The 27164-nt window shown below is 43.7% G+C and overlaps 1 protein-coding gene across 4 annotated transcripts in view; it reads right to left on the bottom strand.

Annotated features, from left to right (window-relative positions):
* Positions 1-27164, bottom strand: part of ABR (ABR activator of RhoGEF and GTPase) — a 427958-nt gene that overhangs the window by 206320 nt on the left and 194474 nt on the right. The window contains exon 1 of one of the 4 annotated variants that reach the window (XM_069761144.1): positions 16300-16847. The exons of the other annotated variants lie outside the window; for them this stretch is intronic. Within the exon in view, the coding sequence (XP_069617245.1) occupies positions 16300-16467 (168 nt within the window). The 5' untranslated portion in view covers positions 16468-16847. Of the gene's footprint in view, positions 1-16299; positions 16848-27164 lie in introns of those variants that run through there. 4 annotated transcript variants of the gene reach the window in all.

Raw genomic sequence — 27164 nt, forward strand, 5'->3', positions numbered from 1 at the left:
TCAGACATCTCACCTCCAATTTAATACCAGATGAAAAAAAAAAACCAAAAAAACAACTATGACATGAGAAAAAAAATGGTCATATATATATATATATATATATATATATATATATATACCAATATATATATATATATATATATATATATATATATATATATATATATATATATATATATATATTATACAAAAGACTGTTGTGATTTTAATGTCACAGTAGGTCTGGCCTCTGTTTCTGCCATGTGGCTCGCTATTTAGGAGGCCCAGGATGAATATAGGGGAAAGTTGTCGGACATCAAGTTGTGGCAGAAGGAAAAAAAAAGTATGAAATGCTGTCATCATAGGATCACAATAGTTTATATGGGTCCTGGCAATCCTGCTGAATACCAGCATTTACTGTTCATCTGTACATACCCTTAGTCAAATCATGGCACAACGAATACGGAAATATAAAAATAACACTGTACTTCTGCAGAGTCAATTTCAACTACTAAAGAAGGAAAAACTGGCCACGACATGTACAGTCAACCGGTTCCCACAAGTGGAAAGTTTGTCAATTGTTGAAAATCGCAGCCAAATCATCCATCCGCCAGTAACGTGTCAGGACTAAAACATCGCGCACACAGGATGCAGACATGTGAGGATGAGATCTGCCACATGGACCACACGTCCTTTATTGCATGGACCTAAACTGTTCACAAGTGCAGAAAAAAAACAGGGAATGTGTTAAGATTAAAAAAAAAAAAAAAAGAAACCCACTGACAGCAGACCACTGTTTGCCAAAACATGTTGGAACTTCTCATCCATTGTGAGCAGAAACTAGACGTGTATGTTCTCATCAGACCACTCCCGTCAACACACGTTTATGCAAGTGTGCAATTTCCTTTTCAGAGCACATCAAATCTGATAGTCGGCGTTCTCACTGAGCCTAATCATCTGTACACATTACAATTAATTAGAAAGCTGTCGGCTCAACGATCATTCGATCTCTACCAACTCCTCCACACACAGGAGTGATCGGCCTCTGTGTTCTCTATGACAGACCCCTCCTGAGGTGATTTGTCTCCCAGAGATCTAAAGGATCGGCCATTGGTTGGAAATCCAAAGCACGCGTCGGATTCTTCTCTTCCCAGACAGATTTTTGGGCGAGAATAGGGAGGTGGCCGTACATATTAGACAATTTCGGCCAACTTTAGTTCAATGTGTAAGGAGGGTGTAAAACTAGGCTTGATCTGTCACTGATCCGCGGAAAATTTCAGGTCAATGACCAGCTATAGGGAAAGTTCAGACGAAAATCTTCTCAGTCCGAGTGTGCTACGAACTGCAGACAAGACAGCAGATGAACCAATGTTAGTTTACGTGGCGGTACACACGGGGGATTATCGTGAAAGATCACAGCATGCGCCAGTCTGGTCCAATAGTAGGCAGCTCGCGCCCCTGTCCGCTATACATCTGCTGAGGTGGAAGTGATGGGTCCATAAAGTTCAGCACTCATTTGTACTTAGTCTTAGGGCTCATTAAGACATCAGGGACTTTTTTCGCAATAAAAAAAATGGTCCGGGATTCATCAGAATTTTTGATCTGAGTTCAATTTTGGTCAATGTCAGTTTGTACCATCAGTTTGGTCAAAGTTTCATCTGTTTTTCTTGGATAAAATAAAAATAAAACAATGGAGGTTTTTCACACTTCTATCATACAGTCTGAAGAATGAACAGAACATAAATGGCATTCGAGTGATGTCTTATTTTTCACACATTTCCACAGACTTACATTAGTGAGTTGGATCCGACACCCTGATTAATTTTGGACTCTCGAGTTTTTGTGTGGAATGAATATAAAAAAAAATATTAGTCTATGAGGTGGTTCATATGTCCATCACAGGTATGAGTGCAAATCCATGAAAAAAAAAAGAAAAAGGATAACACTTGTACCACAAAAACTGATGTCTGAATAGGTCCTTAAACTGATGTAACAGACTTCCATTGGTCCAACCTGACATGATTGGCAGCCATTTTCTAGATGTGCAAATAATCTGATGATGATCTGCGTATGTAGAGAAGACATGACAGACACAGGTGTTGTGCCGCTCCTTACATGAGCAATGACAGCGACGTCCCCCAATCCTTATCTGGAGGCAGTGTGAATAATGCGGCTAATTAAATGCCACAAATGTGTAATATTTGGCTTTGTTCCCGATAATCGCGGCATTGCCCACAGAAATCAATTCAGTGTCACAAAGATCAAAGTCTTCATTTGAAAACTAATGAAAAGCAAAGCTTATTAGCGTGTGTGATCTACTCATCTCTGGGCATATGAAGGAGGACAATCTAAAGAGCTCTTCTTCTAGATGGGGAGTGATGGCTCTTTGTAGTAACTAGCCTGTCGTACAGTCACGTAGCCATCGTCAGATGCAGTATAATGGCTGCTCCGGGCACAGCACAATAGTAATCGTCTGGTGAGAAACTATCACTTCCAGTCTCCTCCATTAAGTCAAATCAACGGGATGCAAAACCCATATTCCAGGCGGGCGGCGCTGCCAGCGGGGATTATTTTTAGGCCATAGTTGGCAAGGTAGAATTGTTGAATTGTACATTCAGATGCCGGGGTTCATGAAGCATCTGCGGAGGCCAGAATTACCGGCAACCCGGAAAGTGAGCTCCAAGGAGGACATGCAGGGAGCCTGAACATAAAGGAGCCTCTGTTCTGTACAGTCATCACTGTGGTTTTCTACCTGTCCCGGCCAGAAGTGGAAAGTTTGGAGGAGCCATGCTAAAAGTGACGAAGGGAAGAGCAGCAAACAGAACGGCCATTGTTTGTGTACTGACACAAGTGTTGGCAGTTCAATGAGAAGATTTACAGGGGGGGTTACACCATTTTCTTCAGAAAGTCTCCAAGTTTGACAGCACAGTGCGAATGAAAGGCCGGATTATCAGAAGAACTCATAACAACTGTGTAAAAAGGAGAACCGAGGAGAAAGAAATAGAGGAAGAAAGAAATACAGAAAAGTGAAAAAAATATTCAGAACAGTCCTCACATGCAACGTAAAAGAATGCTAAAAGGATGCGTACCTGTGGGTAATAGCACTGGCGTCCTTCCTATTAGAGGGACTGTAAAACTAAGAAACTGTACAGCAATGAGTAAAGTTAAAGGGGTTGTCCACTACTAGGGCAACCCCCTTCTTGAACTAAATGTTTGGCCACGATAAAATAAAATAAACACATACCTCACCTCCTGTGTTGGCGCTATTCCCACAGCATCGGCACTCTCAATCTTGGAACTCTTGTGCGTTGTTGTGACACTGGCCACCAATCATTGCTGGCGTCATTGTCCCTGCCTACATACAGATTGAATGTGAAGAGTAAGCCATTGGTCAGCTGCAGCCCGGACCTCCTCTTCATGTTCAATCCGTACGTAGGTAGCGAGTATCACGCCAGCACTGATTGGTGGTCGGTGTCACAACCACTGCACGAGAGCAAGTTCCGACACCGCGGAACGGTGCTGGCACAGGATGAGAGCATAAGTTTTAATATTTTATCGGGGCTAAAAATTAAAAAGGGTTGTTCAAGTAGGGAACAACCCCTTTAAGCAATTTACTAATACACTTCCCATCTTGGAGGTGCCTTGATCTTCATTTACAATTCTGCTCCTGGCAGGTCCTCTTCTAGTTTGTATCCAACACAGGACAGAGTTTCCTGTATATGCACAAGACTAGAAAGCGGTTTGTCAAGGCGGCTGGCCAACGGCTCATTTCAATAGCTAAGCCAGCACCCTTCTCTGTCTATGCACTAACTGCTGTTCCCGATTAGGAGAAAATACAATATGTTCTGTCCTGGAATAAATATTGCACGTATTTTTCTTTTTTGGGATATTCACGGCCATCTGCTAGAAGGGAATCTTACTCAAGTTTTATTTCCATACAATAGTGGTGATAAGATTTAATACATTTGTTCATGCAATGGTTTTCCTTGTTCCTATTGGAATATGCACATTGTAGATTCAAAGGCAGCATATGGAAAGAATGAGTACAGAAACATGAATGAGACAAACCAGAATGTGTGTTATACCCAAGATTCCCCAAAGTACCCCCGTTTACTCTGACAACCGCTTTACAAACCCTTTGCATTTTCTCTACTATCTTCCTCAGGTAGTCACCTGTAATGGCTTTCAAGTCTTAAAAGCGTTCCCAGATGTGCTGAGCACAGCTACGTAGTATATAGCACAGCTCACGTAGAATATAGCACAGCTCACGAAGTATATAACACAGCCATGTAGTAAATAGCACAGGCCACAGTCTATAGCACAGAGACGTAGTATATACACAGCCCACGTAGTATATAGCAATGTGGGCACCATATCCGTGTTAAAAAAATAACTAAAATAAAAAATAGATATATACTCACTTTCTGTCGGCCCCCGGATCCAGGCAAGGCGTTTAGAGATGCTCCTCGCGACGCTCCTGTCCCAAGAATGCATTGCGGTCTCGCGAGACCGCTACATCATCTCGCAAGACCGCAACGCATGGCCCGGAGCGTCGCGTGGAGTGGGAAAGGCGCCGGAAGGTGAGTATATAATGATTTTTTTTTAAATTGTTTTTAACATTAGATCTTTTTACTATTGATGCTGCACACAGGGTTAATAGCAGCGTTAACGGACTGCGTTACACTGCGACATAATGCGGTGTAACGCATCTATTAACCCTGTGTGAGCGCTGACTGGAGTGGAGTATGGAGGGGGCACTGACAGTAGGAAAGGTCGAATTCGCGGCCGGACTGTGCCCGTCGCTGATTGGTCAATCAGCGACGCGGGATTTCTGTGACAAACAGACAGAAGTGACCCTTAGACGATTATATAGATAGATATATTTCATTCTATATTTAGTCGTGTTTATGTTCGCTTATTCAGATTTGTATAGAAATATTATATATACACTGTAAATATATATATATATTTTTTTTTTTTGTTTGTTTGTTTTTTTTGTTGTTTTATTTTTTTATTGCAATAATAGGCCTTATACACAGCTGTTATGTTATGGCACAATAAGTGAAGCTCTCGGTTTTCCACTGGAGTTTAGGAAATTAAAGTGTGATTATTAGCTGTTTTTATTAAATAATGGCCGGATAATCTTACAAAAGATGTAACTAAAAGGAAAAAGTGAAGTAGAAAAAGTGTAGTCTAGCCAGTTCCCTGTTATCTGCAAAACAGGCAGGAAGTAAAAGCGTGAAGGTTTCGTCATCCTAACATTGTACAGTATTTCACCTCAAAATAAGAAAAATTTACCACATTGTGCAGTAAACTGCAAAAACAGGTCGGCCCCTGAGGCTGTAGGATTCCAAGTGTTTTGGGGTGTCAGCACTATAGACACTAATCATTAAGGCCTCAGGATAATACAATGACAAGCCAAAATAACAAGCAACATCTTACAATATCAGCCTAGATGCAATACTACATAAAAGAACAGTAGCTGCAGTTAGGTAATGGAAGGCCGACTTCTTTCTTTCTCCTTTTTGTGTTACCAGGTCACAATTTAGTGACAGGGCCAATTTGGTACTTAATGACCGGGCCTAATTTTACAATTCTGACCACTGTCACTTTATGCAGTTATAACTCTGAAACGCTTTAACGGATCCCGCTGATTTTGAGACTGTTTTTTCGTGACATATTGTACTTTAGGTTAGTGGTAAAATGTCTTTGATATGACTTGCCTTTATGAAAAAAATGCAAACAAGGTGAAAATTTTGAATTTTTATGTGAGAGTTATGTCACACAAAATACTTAATACATAACATTTCCCACGTGTCTACGTTACATCACAATTTTGGAAACAACATTTTTTTTGTTAGGAAGTTATAAGGGTTAAAAGTTGACCAGCAATTTCTCATTTTTTCCAACAAAATCTACAAAACCATTTTTTTACGGACCACCTCACATTTGAAGTGACTTGGGGGGGGGGGGGGGGTCAATATAACAGAAAATACCCACTGTTTGGACGCATGGCAGGGCTCAGAAAGGAAGGAGCACCATTTCACTTTTTGAAGGCAAAATTGGCTGGAAGCAATGGTGGCGCCATGTCGCGTTTGTAGACCCCCCTGATGTACCTAAACAGTGGAAACGCCCTAGGCTCAACCCACACTTTAGGACCTCGGCCCCACCCACACTTTAGCCCATCCCACTTTGGATCTATCACAGTGATCAAAATGAACCAATAGGAAAAATTTCCTATTGTTGCCGGGTGCCAGCCGACAGATGTCAGCAGGCGCACTGTGCATGCACCCGCCATTTTCTACCAGAAGACGCCGGAGGCCCGGGGGACTTCACGGGGGCATGCAGGGACACCAGAAGTACTGAGGGGGGTAATTGGTGACCCTATGGAATCACATCAGAGGAAAGAAATTAAATGGAAAATCTGACTTTTGCAGCTGCCGTTATACCGTTAATAACAGCGATTTCAACACCGGGGTCTGTAAAAAGCACCTCGAATCATGTTCTCTGGGTTCTCAGCTACCCCCGGCAGCCGAGACCCCTTAGAAATTAAGACTCTGGGGGGGCGCTATACACTTAACCCCTTAGTGACAGAGCCAAATTTTTGAAATCTGACCAGTGTCACTTTATGTGGTAATAACTCTGGAATGCTTCAACAAATCCCAGTGATTTTGAGATTGTTTTTTCGTGACACATTATACTTTATGATAATGGTAAATTTAGGTTGATATGCTTTATGTTTATTTATAAAAAATATCAGAAATTTGAAAAAAATGTTAAAAAATTAGCAATTTGCAAACTTTGAATGATTATCCCTTTAATCCCGATAGTCATACCATAGCAAAACATTAATAAATAACATTTCCCACATGTCGGCTTTACAACAGCACCATTTGCAAAATGTTATTTTATTTTGTTAGCATTTTAGGAGGATTAAAAATGTAGCAACAATTTAAATTTTTTTCAAGGAAATTTACAAAATGTATTTTTTTAGGGACCTATCCATGTTTGAAGTGAATTTGGGGGTCCTATTTATAGGGAAATCCCCACAAGTGATACCATTTTAAAAACAGCACCCCCTGATATATTGAAAACTGCAGTCAGGTCGTTTGTTAACCCTTCGGGTGATTTTCAGGAATTAATGCAAAGTGGCATGAGAAAAATGAAAATGTGTATTTTTATCACCTAAATGTCACTAACTTCTGAACCGATTACTACAGCCGGCAGACTCTGAGGCCGCTATTTGGTCATGAATTGCCATGGCAAACATCAAGACCACACAATTATCATCTGAGACCACCAATTGGGATAAAGAGGAAGCCCCCACAGTCTGTTAACCGTTTATAATGATGTAGTCACTATTGACAGCAGCATCTAAGGGGTTAAATAGATTTGGACGGTGCAAACACTGATCGTGGCTGATGCAGCAAGTTGTCAGCTATAGTGGACAGCCGACAGCTACTGGATTGTCACCTGTATGGGGATATAAGTCTCTTATATCTCAGGTCAGTTAAAAGGCGTATTGGCGGTCACTAAGGGGTTAAACCTCAGTGCCGTTAAAAAGCGGCGATGTGGTTTAAGTACCCTTAAAAGCCGCCATTAAAAAGTATAATCGGCGGTCGTTAAGGGGTTAAAGGGAATCTGGCGCCAGGTTTTTGTCATCTAATATCACAGCGGCATAATGTAGAGACCGAAACCCCGATTCCAGCGATGTGTCACTTCATGGGCTGCTGGCTGTAGTTTTGATAAATTCACTATTTTAATCAGCAGCAGATTATCACTAGAGGACTAGTAATCCTGCTGCCATGTAGTCATCCATGTTCATGAGCTCTTTTTAATGAACTCTCACCAATTTACAGCTTTCTGCCTATGCACAGCGTATACAGAAAGCAGTCAGTGGTGTGGGTGGGTTACACAGCTCAGAATTCAGAGAACTGGTAGATCTGCAGCAGATATACAGATAAAATCACTGCTGTAAGTTTTGTTCCACATTAGTAGCACATTGGATGGGATGTATAGAAATCCATGCCCACTGTGCTTCTATTTACCACTGTATAAACTCACCCGCAGTGCAGGTTTACGAGCCGCAGACTGTCAATTATCTGCAGCAGAGACTCTGCGCAGTCTCACCCATAGCCATTCACTAGATGCAGTAAATCCACATGGTTCACTGAACACATGCGGGTTTATCTGCGTGATTAGAAGGCAGCGCTTTGGATGTCGTGAACATACGCTGCATCAACAACGCTGCTATTTCCTGACCGTGGGCACCTAGCCTAACAGCAAAAGGCTTACCATGTACCATGCATAAAGGCCGTTACTATGGTTCAATCAGCATGACGTCAGCAGTCACGCCGCGTCAACAGAGCAGAGTGAAAGAGAAGCCGACAGCCTGTCGACATGACATCGGCGGAAGCTGCTGAATCGCTGGCAGGAGCGGTCTGTGACTGCTCGGTGCTAGCAGAATAGTGCTGGATAACCCCAGGCAGTGTTAACTTTTTAATCTAATTTTTCTAAGGCATGTGTGTTATGCGTACAACTTTACAAAACTGTTTAAAGTAGAACTATCATTTCTACAAACTTCTCGTGTGTGTCAGATCTTGTGGTTGCAGGGCCACCACCAGTGCATTACTGCCATTACTGGTGTATGGGGCCCGGTGAGTAGAAGCATAGAGGGCGGTCCCGGACTGGGTGAGACACGATGCACAGCATGCACTGAGGCAGCAAAGCAGAGCCATATATAAACGGTCTGACAAGCCGCATGGAACGAGGGGGGGGCCCAGGCTAATTAATTTACTTTATTAAGCCCAAGGACACCAGTCACTCAAAGCTGCAGCTACTTACATAGTATGGCCACCCCAAAAGGGGCTGGCCGTGTTTGACATCAGTGACGCCAGAGGCTGCAGGCCCGCCCTCTGCTCCTAAGCGGTCAGGGTGCCCCAGGCTCTTGCTGCACATTATATGTAGGAATTGAGGGCCTGAAAATGAAGAGGTGAGCGCACATGTGCATCCACTTGCCCGTCTGACCTCCCATTCCTCCAGACAACCTCCAATTCAACCACCCACACGCTACTCTTCTTGTGCCCCTCTCCCTGCTTGAGGCCATCTCTGTCTGCTGCTTTCAGACTACTAAGTTGAACCCTACTGCTGGTAATAAGGTATAGTTACCTGTCTTAAAGGGGATATTCTAGTAACCCAATACTTATCCCCTATACACAACATATGGGATAATTAATGGGGCCAGTTTAATTGACTTCGAGGTGTGGCCTGGGTGGAGTTATCTAGGGGCCCCGAAATGTTGCCAGTATGGGGCTCTGAATTTCCTGGTGGCAGCCCTGGCACTAAGTATTAGAGAGCCACCTCTAGGATAGATCATGGGTGCACCGAAATGCTGGGTATACTTAAACTATCCATGGAGATACAACCCGGTGTAACCATACAGCTCTCATGTCCAAATGCTGCAGCATTAGTTGACATTTCCACCTGATGCATCTATATGGCGGCACCATGTCCTGAGCGTCGCTAGAAATTTTTCTGCACATTCAAATTAACAAAAAGATTTAAAAAAAATAAATAAATTCTATTTTCAATAGTAAGCACTGCCAATCAGGGATGGGAGAGACCACGAGAGATCTGCCAGTATGGAATATAGAGAATAAGGGCTACAATGTACTGCCACTCCGGAGACGGCTCCAGACAATATTATGCCGTGAGAGTTTTCTTTTCGTTGTTACAGGCTGGTCTGCGTATAACAGCCACTTTCTAAGCTGATAACCCCAGGGAAATACACAGTGACGAACGGCTGCAGCTATGAGATGAGCTAAACTGACCGGAAAATGGAAGTCACATGGTGTGTACAGGAAGGCAACGGGGGGCGTCATACCCAACCGTCTCACTGGCAGAAAATACCAAAACAAGAAGGATTTCATTGTAGCAGCCCATTCATACAGTCCGACTGCACTGAGGTCACTGTATGATCAGACATGACTAATAATGCATCTATCTGGGCAGAATGACGGACGCTGGAGCCGACATTTACACATCTACTTACACTTGGGAGTACAAATATAAATATACAGTTACATCCATATATATTTGGACAGAGACAACATTTATCGAATTTTGGTTATAGACATTACCACAATGAATTTTAAACAGAACAATTCAGATGCAGTTGCAGTTCAGACTTTCAGCTTTCATTTGAGGGTATCCACATTAAAATTGGTTGAAGGGTTTAGGAGTTTCAGCTCCTTAACATGTGCCACCCTGTTTTTAAAGGGACCAAAAGTAATTGGACAGTTAATTTTAAATAAAATGTTAATTTCTAGTACTTGGTTGAAAACCCTTTGTTGGCAATGACTGCCTGAAGTCTTGAACTCATGGACATCACCAGACGCTGTGTTTCCTCCTTTTTGATGCTCTGCCAGTCCTTCACTGCGGTGGTTTTCAGTTGCTGTTTGTTTGTGGGCCTTTCTGTCTGAAGTTTAGTCTTTAACAAGTGAAATGCTGCTCAATTGGGTTGAGATCAGGTGACTGACTTGGCCATTCAAGAATATCCCACTTCTTTGCTTTAATAAACTCCTGGGTTGCTTTGGCTTTATGTTTTGGGTCATTGTCCATCTGTAGTATGAAACGATGACCAATCAGTTTGGCTGAATTTGGCTGGATCTGAGCACACAGTATGTCTCTGAATACCTCAGAATTCATTTGGCTGCTTCTGTCCTGTGTCACATCATCAATAAACACTAGTGACCCAGTGCCACTGGCAGCCATGCATGCCCAAGCCATCACACTGCCTCCGCCGTGTTTTACAGATGATGTGGTATGCTTTGGATCATGAGCTGTACCACGCCTTCGCCATACTTTTCTCTTTCCATCATTCTGGTAGAGGTTGATCTTGGTGCCATCTGTCCAAAGAATGTTCTTCCAGAACTGTGCAGGCTTTTTTAGATTTTTTTTTTTAGCAAAGTCCAGTCTAGCCTTCTTATTCTTGATGCTTATGAGCGGCTTGCACCGTGCAGTGAACCCTCTGTATTTACTTTCATGCAGTCTTCTCTTTATGGTAGATTTGGATATTGATACGCCGACCTCTTGGAGAGTGTTGTTCACTTGGTTGGTTGTTGTGAAGGGGTTTCTCTTCACCATGGAGATTATTCTGCGATCATCCACCACTGTTGTCTTCCGTGGGTGCCCAGGTCTTTTTGCATTGATGAGTTCACCAGTGCTTTCTTTCTTTCTTTCTCAGGATGTACCAAACTGTAGATTTTGCCACTTTTAATATTGCAGCAATTTCTCGGATGGGTTTTTTCTGTTTCCGCAGCTTAAGGATGGCTTGTTTCACCTGCATGGAGAGCTCCTTTGACCGCATGTTTACTTCACAGCAAAACCTTCCAAATGCAAGCACCACACCTCAAATCAACTCCAGGCCTTTTATCTGCTTAATTAAGTGACATAACGAAGAGATTGCCCACACCTGTCCATGAAATAGCCTTGGAGTCAATTGTCCAATTACTTTTGGTCCCTATAAAAAACAGGGTGGCACATGTTAAGGAACTGAAACTCCTAAACACTTCATCCAATTCTAATGTGGATACCCTCAAACGAAAGCTGAAAGTTTGAACTTCAACTGCATCTGAATTGTTTTGTTTAAAATTCATTGTGATTATATGTATATATATACTAGATGGTGGCCCGATTCTAACGCATCGGGTATTCTAGAATATGTATAGTAGTATATAGCACTGCCCACATAGTATATAGCACGGCCCACGCAGTATATAGCACGGCCCACGTAGTATATAGCACGGCCCACGTAGTATACAGCAGAGCCCACGCAGTATACAGCAGAGCCCACGCAGTATATAGCAGAGCCCACGCAGTATATAGCAGAGCCCACGCAGTATATAGCAGAGCCCACGCAGTATATAGCAGAGCCCACGCAGTATATAGCAGAGCCCACGCAGTATATAGCAGAGCCCACGCAGTATATAGCAGAGCCCACGCAGTATATAGCAGAGCCCACGCAGTATATAGCAGAGCCCACGCAGTATATAGCAGAGCCCACGCAGTATATAGCAGAGCCCACGCAGTATATAGCAGAGCCCACGTAGTATATAGAAGAGCCCACGTAGTATATAACACAGAGACGTATGTAACACAGCCCACGTAGTATGGCAGCTTTCTGGAGACCGTCCCCGGCCCGTCCGTCAATGAGAGGAGCAGATGAACAGGCGGTGGTGAGAGCAGTGGAGGCGCCATCTCCGGCAGTGCAGGAGCAGCACACGGCCCGCTCATAACAATAATAGGACACGAGTGTAGATGATGGAGAGGCCGAGGGCCCGACCGGGAGTGTGGCTCACATGGGGCGCCCTGCAGGACTCCACAGTGCCGGCACATGGGTTGGCTCCGAAGAGCTGTTCACATGCAGGGTGATAGTCCGCTCTTCCTGTAGTCCGGCACGGAGGCCGTTGCTGGCGGAGGACATCGTGGCTGCTCCCGGTAGTGTGCGGAGCCCCGGGCACAGGTCAGATGATGGCGGCCGCGGTGATCTCCCCGTTGTATTTCCATGTCCCGCATTGTGAGCGCTTGCTGCTTCCTCCCCATTAAAACTTGGTGCACCATGTGCGGGTCATGTGTCAGCAGTGACGCACGCAGGGGGCACTGATGGGGAAGATGTAGTGAGGGGCCAATTCGCGCCACTTGTTAGCGGTGACTGGAGGGGAGTATGCGGGCACCGGGCACTGCAGGGGAGTAGGGAGGGACTAATCGGACTGTGCCCGTCGCTGATTGGTCTAGCCAGCTGCCTGTCATGGCTGCCGCGACCAATCAGCGACGCGGGATTTCCGTTACAGAAGTTGAGGACAGAGAGGCGGAAATACCCCTTAGACAATTATATATATATACATACATACATACATACATACATACACACACACACACACACATACTTACACAGAGAAGGAAATAAGTATTTGATCCCTTGCTGATTTTGTAAGTTTGCCCACTGACAAAGACATGAACAGCCTATAATTTTAAGGGCAGGTTAATTTTAACAATGATAGAATATCAAAAATAAAATCCAGAAAATCACATTGTATAAATTATATAAATGTATATGCATTTTGCAGTGAGAAATAAGTATTTGACCCTCTGGCAAACAAGACTTAATACTTGGTGGCAAAACCCTTGTTGGCAAGCACAGCAGTCAGACTTTTTTTTGTAGTGGATGATGAGGTCACATGTCAGGAGGAATTTTGGTCCACTCCTGTTTGCAGATCATCTCTAAATCATTAAGATTTTGAGGCTGTCGCTTGGCAACTCGGAGCTTCAACTCCCTCCATAAGTTTTCTATGGGATTAAGGTCTGGAGACTGGCTAGGCCACTCCATGACCGTAATGTGCTTCTTTTTGAACCACTCCTTTGTTGCCTTGGCTGTATGTTTTTGGTCATTGTCTTGCTTGAAGACCAGCCACGAACAATTTTTAATGTCCTGGAGGAGGTTGTCACTCAGGATTTTACGGTACATGGCTCCATCCATTCTCCCATTGATGTGGTAAAGTAGTCCTGTGCATTTCACAACACCCACTTTTTTTGCAGTAACGGTTATTGTAGCCATTTGTCCACTTACATTACTTTACACTTTGCTGCAGATTTTTGGAGCATGTGAAATAGGTTTACCCACTACCTGAATTTCTCACCTATCCAGAGTAATGCACGATCACCTGGGGTCACAATATAGGGACGCCTATCGCCTCGTTTGCACTCAATTGTGGACATGGCTGCGCACTATGGAGCCGATATATAGAGTATTTTATGCAACAAATCTGGCATTAAAAATTCACAAGTCTTCAGTCTAACGATTTGAAAAGGAGGTGGGGCTTAGATGAAGGGGAGTAGTCAATATATATACTTTAATTTAAGACACAAAAGTGAAGTAAATTATAGCAGAGCTGAACCGTAGTCCATGACCAGAGTGAACTTTCTGACTCAGCGGAAAGATGTGCCAAATTCATTGAGAGGCGTCCTAATGAACTTTGTGCATCCTAGTAAGGCCTCACTCAGACGTTTAGTTTTTGGGTACAAGTGCTATCCATGGTTCTCAGCACTTGTACATTCACATATCCATGATTAATTCTGTGGCCATGGAAAATCTTGGAGACATGCCCAGTTTTGATCTGAGGGACACATTAAAACATTGGCAATGCAAGTTTATGGGTCTGTGAAAAAAATAAAAAAATATAGGACTACACTTGGATGCCATCAGATGGACTGTCACATAAGAGAATGTGGAGAAAAACTCTCTGCTCAAACTCGAAGGTCCTTTTTTATTGTACGTGAGAAAAACGGATGCCTAAATGAGGCCTAAGGCCACGTTCACAAGTTCAGTATTTGGTCAGTATTTTACATCAGTATTTATAAACCAAAACTAGGAGTGGGACAATCTGAGGAAAAGTATAAGAGTATGTGCAAATGGTCAGTAAATGCTGAGGGTTGGACGCTATGTTCTTGTGCAGCGTCCAACCTGCAGCGGTCAGATGTTACAGCACAGTGGATGGGATTTCAAGAAATCTCATGTCCACGATATGTGTACAGAGGCATGCGGCTCACCAGCGGAGATGGACATGCGGCGTGTCTCTCCAGACTGCAGCATGTCAATTTCTCTTGCTTAGATGGTAGTCTCCGCAAGAGAAATGTCACCCATACAATGTATTGGACGTGGTGAATTCGCACGGTTCAGTGATCACAAGTGGAATAATCTGCGTTCAATAAACGGCAGCTCTTTGGACGCAGCGAACATGTGCTGGTGCTTCTGGATCGTGGGCACTTGGCCTAATAGAAACTCATCACCACTTCTGTTTTTTGCTTACAAACACTGATGTAAAATAGTAATACTGACCATGTGAACGTGGCCTGAGGCAGACTCTAGATATAGACTGGCTTACAAAACACCAGTCTTGATGGACGTACCCCAATGGCTCTATTCCCATAGTGGGTTTGCAACCCCCTGATCATGATTGGTGGGGGGGATGAGATCATACATTTATTATCTTTCCCTGGGACAGGTGATTAATGTATTTAACAGGAAAACAACTATACAGAACTCAGCCACATACATCACCTGTAGCCTCTTACGGGTGAACTGATTTTAGGGGATAATAAGGTACCTCATTAAGGACCCAATCTGCAACACACAGACCTATAGGGACACTTCTGCTGTATGGAGCAGTGTACATGAGGCCTATGGACCCACACGGTACTTCTGATTTTAGGCAAATGAGGTTTATTCTCTTACAATGCACAGCCTCAGAATAACATTGTGTCATGACTGTCAAAAGTGTAATTCTAAATCTGTCTAGTGTGTAAAAAAAAAAAAAAAAGTTTAAAAGGGCAGATTAAGGTATGACAATAAATGGTATCTAGATTACAGTGACGTTTCTGGCTGATACCACCCCCTATGTGTTACTTATTTTGGCATTGTACATATGAACTCCACCCACTGTCGAGATTACGTGATCTAATTACTCTGCTGCCTGCGCAGTCACACAAGGCTGGGTTATAGGGTGCTGACAGTTCCCTCCTCCACACCTGGTGTAAGAAGGTGTGACGGGTGTGCTGCCCAAGGTGCCAATACAGGAGAAGATTAGGTAATCCAGCTTATGTCCAGAGCGCAGGTGCAGAACATGATCTGCTGCATCCACCGATATACCACCACCTGCCACAATCCACCGATACCACCACCTGCCACAATCCACCGATATACCACCACCTGCCACAATCCACCGATATACCGCCACCTGCCACAATCCACCGATATACCGCCACCTGCCACAATCCACCGATATGCCACCACCTGCCACAACCCACTGATATACCACCACCTGCCATAATCCACCGATATACCGCCACCTGCCACAATCCACCGGTATACCACCACCTGCCACAATCCACCGATATACCACCACCTGCCACAACCCACTGATATACCACCACCTGCCACAATCCACCGATATGCCACCACCTGCCACAATCCACCGATATACCGCCACCTGCCACAATCCACCGATATGCCACCACCTGCCACAATCCACCGATATGCCACCACCTGCCACAACCCACTGATATACCACCACCTGCCACAATCCACCGATATACCACCACCTGCCACAATCCAAAGGGCTAAAAACTATTCACAGCCGCAGGACCAGGAAGAATCATAAAAAAGTTATATACAAAGTTACAAACAAAACATCAATAGATTCATTTTACAAACCCCTCTACCAAGTGGCATGGGTCACCCCCGACTCGAGGTCTGAAACTTACCTTTGGAGTTTCTGGGAAAGCAGTCGGCCGATCAGGAGTCGTAGGGGTCTGACATTCGCCATCCTCGAAATAAAAAATGTCTTCATCCTCAAGGACGCGGTCAAGGAACTTTATTACCTCCTCTTCCTCCTCCATTCCTGGTGCGACAGCTGGTAGATTGTTCTCCATAAGGTACTATGCCCAATTTTTCCAAGCCAATAAGACAGGCGGGTACAGTACGTGTCATGCTTGTCTGCTGCACATCTTCTTTACCGCAGAGATTGAAGCCCACCCTGTCAAACAGCTATGGCCCCCGAGGACCTAGTCATCATCTTAGATCTGATGTTCTCGTCTCCCACCGCTGTTGAAATTTCACTTCTACCATTCAGCAAGATGAGAGGAGGGGGATCCGGGGAATTTCTGCCACTTCCTCAAACAATTCTTCCTTCTTTGTCATGCTCCCTGGCCTCCTCTGGTCAGAGCTGCTCTCAGGCTGCACAGCCCGGCTCTTCTGGAGAGATGGCTGTCTTGCTCATTGAACTTTCCCTGCTGTGTTTGAACTGGAGTCTGAGCACACAGGAAGCGCTGTCTGTAGGGCAGGCCTTCACAGGCGGGGCAGCCTCACAGTAACCCATCACCTCCCATAGAGCATTGCCAGGGAAATGGAAAGATGTGGCTCATGCTATGCTGCAGCAGGCGGAATGGCAGCAGCTACACAAGGGGGCAAACAGGAGCTGTATGACAGGTGGCCCCATAGTCTCTGTATGGAAACTAGACACCAAAGGCCATTACAGTACAGAAATTAATAAGGAACGGTATGATCTGTCTATTCCTAATGGAGTCATCCAAAAATGTAACAAAGGATGGAGGTATATCTCACTGATCCAGCAGAAACTAATCCCAGAAGCTGACAGTAAGACGCACAGTCTGATGTAAAACGTACAGTATGAGCTCAGGAGCTGTCAGTAAGACGCACACTTGGATCTCAAGAGCCATCAGAAAGACGCACAGTCTGAACTCGGAGCAGTCAGTAAGATGCACTGTGATTTCAGGAGCAATCAATAAAACGTACAGTCTGATGTCAGGAGCTGTCAGTAAGACGCACAGTCTGATGTCAGGAGCTGTCAGTAAGACGCACAGTCTGATGTCAGGAGCTGTCATATTGCGCAGGAGGAAGAATTTTTTTTTTCTCTAGCAAGATGGCGCTGCCGGCACCTGCGCAGTAGCTGCTGCTACTGCACAGGCGTGGCGGACGCCATTTTCAAATGGAGGATTTTTTTGGGGGGTATATTAGAATAACCTAAAAGATAATAATTATATACACATTAGAAATGCAATTATGCTACAGCATAGGTGCCACAGCAGACAACTGCCTGCAGAAGATTTTTTTTTTTCAATATGTATATATAATACTAGATGGTGGCCTGATTCTACCGCATCGGGTATTCTAGAATATGCATGTCCACGTAGTATATTGCACAGCCCACGTAGTATATTGCCCAGCCACGTAGTATATTGCCCAGCCACGTAGTATATTGCCCAGCCACGTAGTATATTGCCCAGTCACGTAGTATATTGCCCAGCTACGTAGTATATTGCCCAGTCACGTAGTATATTGCCCAGCCACGTAGTATATTGCCCAGCCACGTAGTATATTGCCCAGCCACGTAGTATATTGCCCAGCCACGTAGTATATTGCCCAGCCACGTAGTATATTGCCCAGCCACGTAGTATATTGCCCAGCCATGTAGTATATTACCCAGCCACGTAGTATATTGCCCAGTCACGTAGTATATTACCCAGCCACGTAGTACATTGGCCAGCCACGTAGTATATTGCCCAATCACGTAGTATATTGCCCAGCCACGTAGTATATTGCCCAGCCACGTAGTATATTGCCCAGCCACGTAGTATATTACCCAGCCACGTAGTATATTGCCCAGCCACGTAGTATATTGCCCAGTCACGTAGTATATTACCCAGTCACGTAGTATATTACCCAGCCACGTAGTATATTACCCAGCCACGTAGTACATTGGCCAGCCACGTAGTATATTGCCCAATCACGTAGTATATTGGCCAGTCACGTAGTACATTGGCCAGCCACGTAGTATATTGCCCAGCCACGTAGTATATTGGCCAGTCACGTAGTATATTGCCCAGCCACGTATGTAACAGGTTAAAAAATAAAAAATAAACATATACTCACCTTCTGAAGAGCCCCTTGTAGTCCTGGCGCCTGTGTGCGGTGCACGCGGCAGCTTCCGGTCCCAGGGTTGGTATGAGCGCAGGACCTGTGATGACGTCGCGGTCACATGACCGTGACGTCATGGCAGGTCCTTCTCGCATAGCATCCTTAGCACCGGAACCTGCCGCTTGCACTGCGGAGGACAGGACGCGACGTTAGAGGGTGAGAATAACCTTTACCTTTTTTTTTATTATTCTTATTTGTAACATTAGATCTTTTTACTATTGATGCTGCATACGCACCATCAATACTAAAAAGTTGGTCACACAGGGTTAATAGCTGCGTTAATGGAGTGTGTTACACCGCGCTCCGGTAACGGTGCCATTAACCCTGTGTGAGGGCTGACTGGATGACTGGAAGGGAGTATGGAGCGGGCACTGACTGTGGGGAGGAAAGAGCGGCCATATTGCCGCCGGACTGTGGCCGTCGCTGATTGGTCGTGGCAATGGTCGTGGGCGTTTTGCCACGACCAATCAGCGACTTGGATTCCATGAGACAGACAGACAGGCTGCGACCAATGAATATCCGTGACAGACAGAAGGACGGAAGTGACCCTTAGACAATTATATAGTAGCTTCATTGAGTAAAATAGGGGGCAGGTGACTGAGGGATCAGTGGCCTGTCAGAAGCCAGACTGATTAATACCTAATCAGAGCACCACATGAAGACCCCCAGAGGCCGCCCCGGAGCACGAGGTTATCATTAACTCAAAAATAAAGATTAAAAAAGAACCACAAGACGGATTTCATCAACCAAGATATCATTTTAATCAGTATAACAGCGCCGACCTGACACTGTGTGTAGGTTACTGTGCACAATCCTGCTGACAGGTTCCTTTAAAGTGCAGATACTGTCAGCACCGGTTGAACACTAGTACGTAGGGAAACTCCCATCACCAGGTTTTCCCTATAAAACTACCGTATAGCCCACATATTTCAGTCTAAGTGTTCAAGTGGCTATCCTTCAGGTTTTGTGACAAATCTGCGCAAAAAAAAACCCAATACAAACACTACAACTCTGCAACATGTGCACAGGCTCTTACTATCAAAATACAATGTACACAGAAAGCTGCTAATCAGGGATATGAGTGACGTTCACTTTCTGAGCTCTGCTACATCTAAAAAATGACTATCACAACTGCTGCACGAAAAACTCATTGCTGGAATCAGGGTCTCTTTTCCTACATTATGCTGCTCTCAGAAGCGATGGCAAAAACCTGGTGACAGATTCCCTTCAAAGTTGCTGATGAACTGTACGTTTTCTGATGTGCTTTTTGCTCATTAACTTCTACATGGAGCCGGAAAAAATAAATACAAAAACCTATTAAAAATGCAATTGTGCTTTTAAGTGCAGAATTCCAAAGTTTCTGCGATAAACAATGCATAAAAAATCTGCATTGGAAAAACGCTGCATAAATATCAGAGAAGATTGATATTTTTAATACACATCAGACGTTAATTTCTGGAAACAAAGTTACCGTATTTTTTTTCATCTTTGACACCTTGTGATAAGCATAAACTAGATGTATACAGTTTCAAAAAGTTAAGAATATTTGTAAAAAAAAAAAAAGCATTAAGATATATACAATTTTCATTATTTCAGGTTTATTGTGGTAGATGTACAACGAACATTTAAAAAGCTTTTCACACCTAAACCAAGAGAAAAACCCCAGTGCAAATGTGTTGTTCCGAGAAGCCATGAAATATAGGCAAGAGCTTGCCACAAATAGATTTACTACAACACGTCACAGAAACCGTCTCATTCACACATGCGTGCTTAAACGTGTATGTGAAAAAAAAAATGTACTGGTGTCATCAGAGTACGGTCCGTGTGTCCATTTTGCCATCAGTGTTTTTCACGGATGAATAAAGGAAAAAAATGACAAATCGTCTCCTATCCTTTGCAATGATAAATCCAGGCAGTACATGGACTTTACATGGATGCCATGAGTGCTGTATGTGTTTTTATGGATTTGATGAAACAAGAAAAGAAAACAGTGCGGCACTCACCCTTATTTTTGAAGCTGTGAAATCGTGCTCTTTATTGGAGAAAAATGTATAAAACATCCATTAGGACATCAGGTCAGCGGGAGGGTGCGGAGGTGGAGTGTGGACGACGGCCGTTTCGCACGGTATGTGCTTCAACTGGTCCCGTTGTTTTCTTTTCTTGTTTCATCGTATTTACTCTGGATTGCCTATCAGTGCTGAGCACCGTATACCCAGAACATACGTGCCACCTGCGTATTTTTCAGATGTTCTTTAAGGAATGAATGTCCATATTGATTTGTGCTTCTCTAGTGCCGTCCATTGCTCATTCTGTGTGTTTTTATGGATTTGTATTTGCCTTTGTCATCAGTGCTGACATAAAAAATTGACATGTCTGTGTGAGCTTTAATGGGTACGTGTTGTGTCATTGAAAAAAAAAAAAATTAAAGAAACTAAAAAATAATATATATATATATATATATATATATATATATATATACATACACACACACACACACACACACACACATACATACATACACACACACACATATGCACACGCATATACACACACATTATATATATATATATATATATATATATATATATATATATATATATATATATATTCGTCTAAGAGTCACTTCCGTCTGTCTGTCTGTCACGGAAATCCCGCGTCGCTGATTGGTCGCGGCCGGCAGCAGCCCGGCCACGAATTTGCCCCTTCCTACTCTTTGTCAGTGCCCCCTCCAGTCAGCGCTCACACAGGGTTAATGGCTGCGTTACACCGCGGTGTAACGCAGTCCGTTAACGCTGCTATTAACCCTGTGTGACCAACTTTTTACTATTGATGCTGCCTATGCAGCATCAATAGTAAAAAGCTCTAATGTTAAAAATAAAAAAAATAAAAATTTTAAAAAATCATATTCTCACCTTCCGGCGCCTTTTCCGCTCCTCGCGACGCTCCGGGCCATGCATTGCGGTCTCGCGAGATGATGACATAGCGGTCTCGCGAGACCGCTACGTCATCATCTCGCGAGACCGCAATGCATTCTTGGGACTGGAGCGTCGCAAGTAGCATCGCTAAATGCCTCGCCTGGATCCGGGGGCTGCCGGAAGGTGAGTATAACACTATTTTTTATTTTAATTCGTGTGTGTGTGTGTGTGTGTGTGTGTGTGTGTGTGTATGTGCGTGCGTGTGTATATATATATATATATATATATATATATATATATATATATATATATATATATATATATATATAGATATAGATATAGATATACATACATATATATACACATACGTATATATTAGAGCCAGGTAGGACAGGGTAAAGTCCTGTCTCTGCAGGATTTGTTTTGATGCACCTGCCATGGACTGGTTTTTTTTTCTACTAGAAGCAGGGCCTGTGTTCCCAAGATGAGTCAATCTGCTGGATGAATTAGGGTATGTGCACACACTGCGGATTCCATTGCAGAATTTTCCGCAGCGGATTTGATTAAATCCGCAGTGCAAAAAGTACTGCAGATTTATAGCGTTTTTTTGTGCGGTTTTAGACACCTGCGTTTCTTTAATATGGAGCAGGTGCCAAACCGCTGCGGATTCCGCACAAAGAATTGACATGCTGCGGAAAATAAACTGCAGCGTTTCCGCATGTTTTTTTCCGCAGCATGTGCACAGCGGTTTTTGTTTTCCATAGGTTAACATTGTACTGTACACCGCATGGAAAACTGCTGCGGATCCGCAGCGTCAAAACCGCTGCGGATCCGCAGCAAAAATTGCAACGTGTGCACATAGCCTTAGAGTTGAGTGTGCTGCTGGTGAGTGACCAGCCAAACTGTGAGCTGTAGCCAGAGTCTCTCTCTCTGAATTGAGAAAGCATGGGTTAGCTAGGAAAGCTGAGCAGTCTGTGTTGGAGCTGCGGAGAACTGTGTGGAAGCTGCATCCTGTTCATTGTGAACGGTGTCTGGAATTGAGTACTTCTGTTTGGCATTTTAAACAACGGTAACTCTTTAAAGCATACACAAAAGCTGTAGAAAAGTATGGTATTGTTGCCTATATACTCTATAACAAAAGAAAACTGCCTTTTGGTGCACATACCAGTCTAATATGTCCAATAACTGCACCACTTTTTCTGCTCCTTCAATGGGAAGTTCTATTTCCTTTGCATTCTGTCAGCACTATAGGGACTGGAACTTTCATAACACTTCCAAGCATGCATTGAGCTTGCCTTTGTCTTCTCAAAGAAATGTATTAATGAATTGTCAATTAACGCTAGAGTTGAGCTAATCGATTTGCAGGATGCTGGACTAGCAGCAACATCAGCACTCAATGGCTGCCAGACAGGAGTCCTGCGATGTCAGCTGCTCAGAATCTGTGCACATGGCATTTGGATCTCCTCCATAGATTTTCCTCAGTAATCAATTCTTCCAGTAAAGATTCTCTCAATTTTTCTAACCAATGTTGTTAAATTAATAGTTTGCACCTTATCCTCTGCGTGGAGATTTACGTATCTGCACCACATAGCGATGTATCCGAGTCAATGGGCTGGGCTAGATACAGCGACCTCCAGGCAAAACTGAGAATCTGAATTTACATCACAAATGTATCATCCACTACTCCGTGCTCTCCTCGTAACCAATCCTGGAACGGTTAATTCATTCTGATCCATTTTATCTTGTCACATAATGGCTGCCAAAGTCTATGGGAAAAGTTTTTAAAGCTTACAGGCACACCCCTTCTAACCCGATGATGTCTGGAGGACCACAGAAGATAGCATCAGCGGCTTGTCATCACTTGCAAATCACGGGCTCTGGTTCAGGGGACATGGTAGTGACCTAAAAGAATTCTCTTCATAGAAAAGTCACAGATTATGGGGGCTAGTTTTGGCAAAAAGAAAAAGGGGAACCAGTACAGAAGAATAATGGAAGGATCGCCAATGATGAGAGCATGAGGAAGGTTTACTTTGAATTTGTCATATATATATTCTTATTTTATTCCCTTATTTTGCAGCATTATTACCACAGCGCTTTACAGACATCGTCATAGTCACATTTTCAGTATTAATTAGAGGGCCTCTTTTAGACATGTGATACATGATTCCGCATATATTGGCTTTCAAATGTAAATTTATCAACACCTTCATATCTCCTATTTGTGGCTGCATTTTCAAGTGATTAGCATTTTAAGCCATATGCCAATGAGGCATTAAGTGCTCTGGGCATGAGCGAGTACTTTGGGGGCAACTGCCTCCCGAGGGTGTTACTCCACCCAGCACCAGCCTCTTTAGCTTGACTATCGATGCTCACATGTGCCGATCATGAAAATTACAGTACCTGCGCGAGATCTCGGGAGGCGTGGGGTGAGCAACTCTTAAAAAGTGGCCTGTCACAAACTGACAGGAGGCCGGCGGTGGGAGGAGAAAAACAGAGAGACGCCCTGAGAGCTGCAAGTACAGGCCAAGCCACACGCACGTGTGAGCTCACTTGCATGAACGGTCACAGATGGGTTTCTAGAAAACAAAGAAATGGACCACTAATACAAAGGTATGGGCATCATCAACATCTCAGATGCTTCATAAAGGTGATGTTACTTTAAGGTCTAAAAACCTGCTTGTCGACAGTTTCCCTTTAAACCTGGCTGGGCACACAAGATAGCCGTCTCTATTAACATGCACACTGACTATTTCAATAAGTGGCAAGGGAAACGAGGCACAGCAAATGATTAGGTCTGTTGAAAAACAAGAGTAAAATCCAAGATCCCAGCCAGCGAGACACGTTATCCGATATGTGGGTAGTAAGGAATTGATGACCAGTCACTAAGAGGTCAGTGCTAGTGACGAGCGAATATACTCGTTACTCGAGATTTCTCGAGCACGCTCGGGGGTCCTCTGAGTATTTTTTAGTGCTCGGAGATTGAGTTTTTCTTGCCGCAGCTGAATGATTTACATCTGATAGCCAGCATAAGTACATGTGGGGATTCCCTAGCAACCAGGCAACCCCAAAATGTACTTCTGCTGGCTAACAGATGTAAATCATTCAGCTGCGGCAAGAAAAAAAAAATAAAACACCGAGCACTAAACAAATACTGGGAGGACCCCCGAGCGTGCTCGAGAAATCTCGAGTAACGAGTATATTCGCTCATCACTAGTCAGTACCTGTGCAGCGCTGGTGACATGGGCACAATCCAACTAAGGGCACCTGAGCAGTTTGTAGGCTATCCCCGCAAGTTTCCACCAGGAACACCGCTTTCCTACCACAAGCCAAAAAAAAAAAAAAGAAACTTACTCTGTTAATTTAGAAGTTAGTTTGTGAACACCAATGGGGAGAGGATCCAATGTGGGCGATCATGAGCTCTGTACACAAAATGTTACCACTATGTAAATGAATGACGTATGCCAGTAAAGGGCAGGACAAGAGTTTGTCTATCAGCAGAGTGCCTTGGTTTGTTTTGTTTTTTAAGATTATAGGGTCACTTACAATGGAACACATCAGCTGGTACTGACGCCAGCCCCCTCTTCCTGAGGTGTAGGACTAACCCCAGTTGCTGCTCGTCCATCGACAAGTCTGATGGTGGACATCACCCACTAGTGTGACACGTGGATCTCAGTGGCCTGCCTAGATGGCCACTAGTTACAAGAAGTCACAGAAGATGTGATGAACAATAAGGCTACTTTCACACTAGCGTTGTGTTACGTACGTCGCAATGCGTCATTTTGGAGAAAAAACGCATCCTGCAAAGTTGCCCGCAGGATGCGTTTTTTCTCCATAGACTTGAATTAGCGACGCATTGCGACGTATGGCCACACGTCGCATCCGTCGTGCGACGGATGCATGCGACGAATGCATGTAACTTTTTTTGTGCATCGTGTCCGCCATTTCCAACTGTGCATGCGCAGCCGGAGCTCCGCCCCCTCCTCCCCGGACATTACAATGGGGCAGCGGATGCGTTGAAAAACTGCATCCGCTGCCCCCGTTGTGCATTTATTTCACAACGTGCGTCGGTAGGTCGGCCCAACACATGGCGACGGGCCCGTACCGACGCTAGTGTGAAAGTAGCCTGAGAGGAAAACTCAGCCGTTCCTTTATGCTGAGGGAACATTGGCCGACCCATGGTTGCTAAACATTTGCCAATCGTCTACATATAAGCTGAACGGCATTAGTTTAGTGCAGGGGTGCACAGCCTGCGGCCCAGGCGTCACGAGACCCGCAAAGCTATTCTGTGCAGCTTACAACAATATGGTCACAAAAATGCTTGTTTGACAAGGTAACTACCGTACGTGTGACCATCCTCACTGAGGAGAGCAGCAGGGACTGGCGAGTACTAATGGAGCCACATCTCTGGATGCATCAGCACAATGGGCTCTCTAGCAAGCAGCACGTGACCCCTGTGCGGTCAGGACTTTCCTCATTTGGGTATATACACACAGTATTTTGATGATGATTTAGAAGTGGATTTTACTTCAAAATTTAACTAAAAATGCTTCCTATTAATTTTAATGTTATATGCTAAAAATACTGTGAAACAACAGCACTCGGCACCACAGGAGACTTTTTCCCATTACAATAAACTGGAAGCATATTCAAAGAACATTTTAAGCAGTTTATAATGTGAATTTTGGCTCAGAATCTATTTATGAATCCATGTGGGGAAAAACCATGTGTGATTTTACCATTAGAGAGCAGACTGGTTTAGCCAAGACATATAAATGTTTCATAGGTGGAAATTCTAATATATACTTTCAATTACAGTACCTTAAATGTTACAAAATATTCATTTTCATTGTGGCCCTTGGGATTGGTTCAGTATGATAATGTGGCCCTTGCAATGACCACCCCCCCCCCAAAAAAAAAAGAAAAAAGAAAAGGTTATGTACCCCTGGTTCCCTAGCTCATTCCCAATAATCGACCAGCGTAAATGCGCCTCATCTCTGCCGATACATATATATGGCCACAATTTCTATTACATAGGAATCATCCGCGGAAACCTTGCTGTGCATAGGAGGTAGGAATCCATGAGGCAGAGATTATTTATAGACCTGGAAAAGTTATGATGGAAAGTATTGATTATTCTACAATGCTTCAGTCCATCTTTCATATAGATGGAGACCCTGAGAAAAACCAAGGTAAAATAATGGCGACGCATGTGGGGATATATACACATACATACATAATTATATATATATATATATATATATATATACAGTGGGGCAAAAAAGTATTTAGTCAGTCAGCAATAGTGCAAGTTCCACCACTTAAAAAGATGAGAGGCGTCTGTAATTTACATCATAGGTAGACCTCAACTATGGGAGACAAACTGAGAAAAAAAAATCCAGAAAATCACATTGTCTGTTTTTTTAACAATTTATTTGCATATTATGGTGGAAAATAAGTATTTGGTCAGAAACAAAATTTCATCTCAATACTTTGTAATATATCTTTTGTTGGCAATGACAGAGGTCAAACGTTTTCTGTAAGTCTTCACAAGGTTGCCACACACTGTTGTTGGTATGTTGGCCCATTCCTCCATGCAGATCTCCTCTAGAGCAGTGATGTTTTTGGCTTTTCGCTTGGCAACACGGACTTTCAACTCCCTCCAAAGGTTTTCTATAGGGTTGAGATCTGGAGACTGGCTAGGCTACTCCAGGACCTTG

Source organism: Ranitomeya imitator, chromosome 3 (assembly GCF_032444005.1).
Source record: "Ranitomeya imitator isolate aRanImi1 chromosome 3, aRanImi1.pri, whole genome shotgun sequence".
Classification (NCBI taxonomy): domain Eukaryota; kingdom Metazoa; phylum Chordata; class Amphibia; order Anura; family Dendrobatidae; genus Ranitomeya; species Ranitomeya imitator.